General features: G+C 40.3%; 1 protein-coding gene across 1 annotated transcript; it reads right to left on the bottom strand.

Moving 5' to 3' along the window:
• Nucleotides 1-993: 993 nt before the first annotated feature.
• Nucleotides 994-6,117, bottom strand: LOC306743852 (SAM pointed domain-containing Ets transcription factor-like; the record flags this gene model as incomplete). The annotated part of the gene is made up of 6 exons (XM_079226417.1): nucleotides 6,063-6,117; nucleotides 3,245-3,680; nucleotides 2,185-2,382; nucleotides 1,961-2,005; nucleotides 1,733-1,867; nucleotides 994-1,172 (listed from the first exon to the last, which is right to left on the bottom strand). Exons 2-6 carry the CDS (start codon nucleotides 3,666-3,668, stop codon nucleotides 994-996), a joined length of 981 nt encoding a protein of 326 aa, XP_079082543.1. The 5' UTR covers nucleotides 3,669-3,680; nucleotides 6,063-6,117.
• Between the last annotated feature and the right edge of the window lie 1,352 nt (nucleotides 6,118-7,469).

The raw sequence follows: 7,469 nt of genomic DNA, 5'->3' as shown, positions 1-7,469 counted from the left end.
TGTCGAAGGAAGAAAAAGAAGAGTTAGTGTCCGTGTGTTTTTTGTATGGACTTGGCATGTGATATATACTATTACTTTTTTTACTACTTAAAAAAAAGAAGACGACATTTGGTAATATATTGCTTTATTCTGGATCCTGAACATAATCCCAAAGATATAAATGTAAAACGGATTACCGATCAAGGCTGGTTTGATAAAATATTCACTTGCGTTTGCATTGCTCTGCAACTTCCAACTACTCTGACACTTGAATGGTAATATCAACAAGTGTCGTTGTAAAAAATAAAAAATAAAAGAATTTAAAGGAATAGTGACATTTTGGGAAATTATGCTAGTTTGCTTTCTTGCCAAGAGTGAGATTAGAAGTTTGATGATACCTGTCAATGTTGGATAGCTGGAGCTAGCAGCTGTTAGCAGTAAGCAGTTAGCTTACATTAGTTTAGCTCAAAGACCGTAAACAGGGGTGAACAGCTAACCTCGCTCTGTCCAAAGATATGAAAACCTATCGACCTACCGATTTTATTTTTTACTTTTGGACAGAGCGGGTTAGCTGTTTCCAGTCTTTATGCCAAGCTACGCTAGCCGACTGCTAGCTCCAGCTAGCTCCAGCTAGCTCCAGCTGCATAAATACTCTGCGGACATAAGAGATCGACATCAAGCCCCTCGTGCAATTCTGCACAAGAAAGTAAATAAGCATTATTTCTTTCAAATGTTTTCGATAGTAAGAAGAAATATCCTTTTGAGAAATCAAACGTCACACCCAAAAAGAAATAGAGACATTTCAAACAAGAGTGATAAAATAATTATTAAGAATAATAAAGTAGAGTGATGCTAGGCAGGAGTGCATAGTTCAGTATAGGCAGTCTTTACAATTGAAATGAAACATTACGTATAATGAACGAACAAGCTTCAGAATTCATGTCACTCCGACTGTATGTCCAGCATATCTGTGGTTCCTCCTCAGCTCGTCTTCAGATCAGCCGATCCTCTTCATCATACAGGTTTGACGAACTGATAGACCAGTCTGCGTGATACGTCAGGCTTTCGAATGATGCCTTTCTTGTAGTACTGCCGTATAGAGCGACTCAGTTTGTCATAGTTCATAGCCGGGCGGTTCTTCCTGATGCCCCATAGCCTGGCTACGAGAGCGGAGTCTTCTATTTTGAAGATCCCTTTGGACAGAAGAAATATAATTTATTCATTTTGGGACATTTTGGGAAGTATGCTTATTTACTTTCTTGCCAAGACTTCGATGAGCAGATCGATACCACTCTCATGTCTCTATGCTACATATGAAGCGACAGCCTGTTAGCCTGTTAGCTTAGCTTAGCACAAAGAGTGGAAACACAGTGGAAACAGCTAACTTGCTGATCCAAAGTATAGGAAGTCTGCCTACAGCACCTCTAAAGCTCCCCAATGAACACATTAAATATGTTTTGTATCATCTTTGAATAACCGAAGCATTAAAATGACAAGTTGTGGTTTTAAGAGGGGTGAAGTGCCAAAAACTGCAGTTCCTCAAATGGCCACTTGAGTTACCAAAAATGTTGTACTATTCTTTTAAGTAACTTCACTTTAAGTCCACTTATTTTGTATTTGTAAATCTAAATATATATATATATATATATATATATATATATATATATATATATATATATATATATATATATATATATATACATACACATTAAATAAATGGTTTATAACACTATATAAGGCAGTACCACCTTACCTTTCTCTTTGTTAAGCCAGCGGATGCAGCGGCTGTTGTTATGAGGCTTGAGGAGCAGCTCTCGGAGGAACTGCCACAGGTGGATGGGCTGGCTGGGGTAGGTACGTATCACATCTGACCAGGAATCATCAGCTGCTGACATGTGAGAGATTTTCATAAAACAGATGTTACTTCAACTTCATTATTTTAGTTCATGTTATTTAAATTTAGTTAGAACCAAGCACTTACCAGATTTGCTGTCTTCTGGTGGGCAACGCTCTTTCATTGCTTCAGCTAAAAGAACAATAATAATAAAAAAAAAAGATGTTGCCGTTTACACCAGACATAATACTGAAAGCCAAGTCTTTCATTTGCTCTTGGTTACACTGCATTTGCTTCACAATCACGCTTTCCTAATTTGCACAACAGCAGTTAATGTCAGTTAATTTCCCCTGTGTTCCCGTTGTTCTTACCAGATCTCCAGATGTCCAGGTGAGCATACAGCATGTCTCCAAACTGGGAGGAGCGTTGCCGGAAGTCTGCTTCTGTCATGGAGCACAGATCTCTCCCGCTCACCTCCTGAAACATGGCGCTGACCTGCGGCAGCCTGTACAGGTGCTCGGTCCAGAGGAGCCACTTCTGAACGTGCACATAGCTCCAGTCCAGCGGGTCTAAAGAGGGAAACACAGAGAGGCGAGGCATGCATTTTTACACAGCTCCCCACATGTTCAGAACCTTAAATGATGACATTGTTTTCACTAATGAAATCACGACAACATCAATTCATTAGATCACTAACAGACATGTGGTTTTGACTTTATTCCGATATCCAGAGAGTTTGTAAGATTCTTCTTCTGTGGCTTTAGTGACTTATCTCTCATCAGATGGGTCAAACAAACACAGGACTTTCACCCTCGAAACCGCTGTCCATGTCTCGAGTGAATATTGACTTATTTTACCTTAGTTTTGTTATGTAACTTCAGTACTTAACTAACGTTAAGCGCTGGTGCTCGTAATGCTAGACATTTGAGGAGAAACAAACCCAAACAAACAAAAGAAACAATGAGAACCATTGTATGACGATATGTTGCTTTACTTAGTAATAGTAATACAATTGTAGCTTTACAAACTACATATTTTATACATAAAACCTGTCTCATACATTTGGGGGTATAGAGTTTGACAATTGTTTCTAGGCAGGTAACAAAAAGATGCTTTTAGCTGCACTATGGAACACGCAGGCTCCAGTGTTTCATAAGTTCGACCCATATTTAACACACAAAATGTTCAAAGTGAAGTTCATAAGAAGCAAAGAGGAACATCTAGCAACAGAAACGTTTGCACAAGGTGGGCCGGGCCTCACCAGCTGTGACACTCTGGATGTAGACGTGAGAGCAAACCAACAAATGATGGCGTCTGAAGGGTTTGTTTTATTAGATTACAACTTCTGCCAACATTTTCTATAGCAGGTTTCTCTATTCAAATGTATAATAATAATATTAATATGACATTCATGAGTTGCATAAGTTTTACCTGGGGCGATGTTTAGCAGTTTGCACGCCGTGTCGACATCCTTCAGCACTTCTCCGACCACCATGGTCTGGACCTGCTCCAGGCAGCGCTCCTCCACCTGACCCTCCATCTCAGAGGGCGGCTCCTGGGGCTGGCTGGCCTTGGCTGGGCTGGGCTCTAGCGTCCTGGAGGGAGGAGCAGCGAGAGCCGGGGCCTCCGTCATCCTCAGCATCCAGGGGTTCTCCTCCATAGCTAGTCTGTCGTAGCAGGGGACGTAGACCCCCGGCCAGCTGAGCTCCGGCAGCCCCAACAAGCCGCGGGGCGGTTTGATGTCCTCCGCCTCGTCCGGCCAGGACATCCTGGTGTCGGTGAGGGATTGGCTGATGTACGGAGGTGAGTGTGTAGCGCAGCCTGTGTGTTCATAGCCTGGACTCCCCATGCTCATGTTTGTTTAACACTGGAAGAAGAAAGCACCGTTGTCACAAAATGTCATCTGTGTCATCACCGATTTACACCCGCCTGACATTTTCAATAGACACATTGATGCTTCCATACCCAAAATGTCAATATCTAAACGGCAGCAATCCTTAAGTAAACATGACATTTCCTTCATGGTATTTACTTCTCTGGGACTTACTTTGAAATAAGGAATCTGTCAGTCCTGCGCCATTGTGGCGGCTTGACTCATTGAAGTCACATTGTGCTTCAATGTGTTTAATTGTTACTCAAAAATTCTGTTTTTAAAACGGCACCTGTGAGATTTCATTTCACAAACCTCTCATGAAATATACAGTGTATTTGGAAACATCCAGTTCAGTTCAGTTCAGCCTTATCTTCCATTATTTTCAACATTATTCAACAATCTCAGAAAGCAATCTACTCCACCTTTAAATGCAGATAATGAAAGGAAGATGAAAGCCTCCAACTATAAGTTAAAATGAATGTGTTTTACAGTAATTCCAAAAATGCACGAGATTACATTTTGCTACTATCACAATGTAACACCCAGTGCCTTTTCAGGTCACCAAGACGTATCGCAAGCTAATTGCAAAATAAAAGCTTGATAGAACAGTGCATAAAGGGTGGGACACATTTCATATGTGGATAAAGGATAAGAAGCAGCAGCGCATTCATCGCGGTATGAGTAAGAGAACAGCTCACCAGGCTGGGAGTGGTACTGTATGCCAGTGCTTGATGTGACAAAATGATACACCTGTTTCCATTTCAATGGTTCTATTTAATAGAAAATCCTTTTTTTTCAGCCACAATATATGGGACATTTAAAAAAAAATCAAAAATGCACCACAAAAGTGAGTGAAATTGAAAAATGATCCGCAGGCTCTGTTCACACTGAGTGCATTATGCTAAATATTATTCACAGGCTACCTTCTGGTAAATATTGACTGTGCTGAAGATACTGCTCCTTAGTCCAAAACAACGGCACATGGAGCGATAAGGCCTTTCTCAAGAGTGCTGTTGGAGTTTTGTTAACAAAACAGAGCTATAAATAACAAACGAAGAGGCAAAGATGACAGTAATGACAGACATATTTATGATATTTATTGCCTGTGGCCAATATTACCAATACCAAGACAGAATTGGCACACACTAAACACTTCTGCGTCTAGAGACGAGGAGCGAGGTCTAGATGTCTGGACACATGTCTACTGTTAGTTCCTCGCCTGCAGGCATCACCAGTTGAGATGTTTAACAAAAACTTGCTCTGCAAGATTATCTATTCTCTAAGAGACAAGTGTGTGCGTGTGTGCGTGCGTGCGTGCGTGCGTGCGTGCGTGCGAGTGTGTGTGTGTGAAAACAGGCTGATATATCAGGCTGTTATATCTCGTTGGACAGCAGCCAAACTGATATGAGAGGCATTTTGTCAATATGAAAAGCTGTGGTCATTCATCTCTGCCTGCATTTCCCTGTTCTTTGGACAAAAGGTGTTTAACAACACGCCTTTACATTTTCTGTGCCTGCTCAGCAAAATGTCGATATGTAGCTGTGTGTGTGTGTGCGTGTGCGTGTGCGTGTGTGTGTGTGTGTGTGCGCGTGCGTGCGTGTGCGTGTGCGTGTGTGTGTGTGTGTTACATTACAGGTTGAATGGTGGCAGTAAAGGAAGAGAGTTATATTTATGCACACAATTTCACTAAATATTGATTCATCAGCTCCTCCGAATTTTTTAAAAATGTTTTATTATTATCATTTATCTAATTATATATAGGTGCATTATCAGAAAATAACTGGGATATTAACTACTTTTGGTTATTGTCTGCCTCCCAATTTGAAATTCATTACTTACAAATATAATATTTGATATGCCATCATTATAAAGACAGCAAACTCATCAATTACTATGAGTGCTCATAGGATCATAACAACATTGACAATACATTCAACTCATTCAATCAAACAAATCATCAATGTATAAGTATCAATAGGTAAAAACCAAATACGACATCACTTATCCATTTTAACCATAGTAAAACTTTAAATGCAGGATTGTTTTTAATTTGTAAAGTATTCAGTGTGAACCACAGCATTTATAGCCAATGCTGTGTTTAGATGGGCTTTTTAGAATACACAAAACTCAGCAACGATATTCATTAAGAAGCAGCACAAGACACAAATTATTCCTAAAAAATCATACAGTAAAATGACCATAAAACTCTAAGACAAGTGCTGGATTTATTCATAACTACATAACTGTTCCAACTTGAAGTTATTTCACATTTTGATGTTTACTCGGTTAAATAGTAATTTGGTAGTAGCAGCGTTAATAACAGGTACTATCATGTCATAATAGTAGTAGAAGTATTTTGAGTTGTTCCTGTCTTACCTCGTCAGTGTTGGCTTCAGTAGAGTTTCCTCTTGTCAGCTCTGCCTGGTTTCTTTTCCCTGAACTGTCCCTCTATCTCTGTTGCGGTGTGGACAAGTCAAGACTGGATCTCTTGTGGCCTCAGGTGAGGATGTGCTGCATGTGATCGTTTCTCTTGTCCCCAGCACTCACAGCTGTCCACTCCGGCTATAGAGACACCTCGTTTGACTTATGGTCCAGGCAGCATGAGTTTGACTGATTATGGACACCGTGCCTTTGTGACATATCAATTCTGAAAGAAAGGGTGTGTTGAAGTGTGGGAGGTTGCTCCAAGTGCCTACTTAATAGTGACTTGGGGCAGTATTCATGGAAAGTTTTTTTTCAGTAAACAAACATGGGGAGTTGTAACAGCCGGTTTGGGTGTAAAATAATGAGCATTGAGATGATATCCACACTTTGCAAACATAAAGCTGCTGAAGATAAACGTACCGTATCTAAATTGGATCCACTTATGTAGTTGTGTCAAAGTTCACCGTTCTGTGTGTGAGTGCGATGAATCTGCAATCAAAATTTAGACCTGAGGAGCTTTGAAACTCACCCCAGAAAAAAGCGAATTCACACTTTATGAAGAGTTAAACTCACTGTCAAGCTAATCCGCTGTTAAGAGGATTAGCACACTGTTTGCGTACAGTAGCTTTCCATTGAAGTCAAGCTTGAGGAATGTGAATTTGATGTGGTGAAGAAACGGTCATAAACATGTTTTCTAATCAGTCAACACTGGCCTTTTTGGAGACGATGGAAAAGAGATGAATAGGAGGAAAGTGACAAATGAAGGCTAAGTTATGTCATATGTGTCTGGATCAACTGAAACACAGATATCTTGCTAAAGATAAGAAGAAAGGATCTAATATATATGACACCAGAAAGGCCGGCTATGCAGGGGCACATGGGATCCAATCAGCATGACACCAATGAAATAACTAATGGTCATAGTTTTGAAAAGGTCTGAAACTATTATTGGGGGGAAAGTTGAATAACTGGTCCACAGAGCCGAGTGCAAGAAAAGGGAACGAGAAAGTGAGTGTGTAAATGTTTGCTTAAGCTAAACAGTAGAGTTTGTGCGGTCGTGTTGAAATATTCTAAAGTGCTTCATGTGTATCCACCCACATAAATCACCTTTAGAATGGCATCTTCAACAGCCTGCTCAACACCTGTAAAGTAAATATTCTACCTTGAGCTGATGAAAAAAATAAAATCCATTCCATCCGATGCTACTGCTTGAAAAACCAGAAGTACTTCAACCTACTGCGGCTTTTCAGTCAGTTGGATCGTTACAGACAAACATTCAAGCAACCTAACCGTGCGTGTACTTTGCCACCTCAATACCTCAATATATCTTTTGTGCCTCGCTGGAACACATTTAACATG

Source organism: Taurulus bubalis (genome assembly GCF_910589615.1).
Source record: "Taurulus bubalis genome assembly, chromosome: 11".
Classification (NCBI taxonomy): Eukaryota; Metazoa; Chordata; class Actinopteri; order Perciformes; family Cottidae; genus Taurulus; species Taurulus bubalis.
This window is presented reverse-complemented; position numbering and strand designations above follow the sequence as displayed.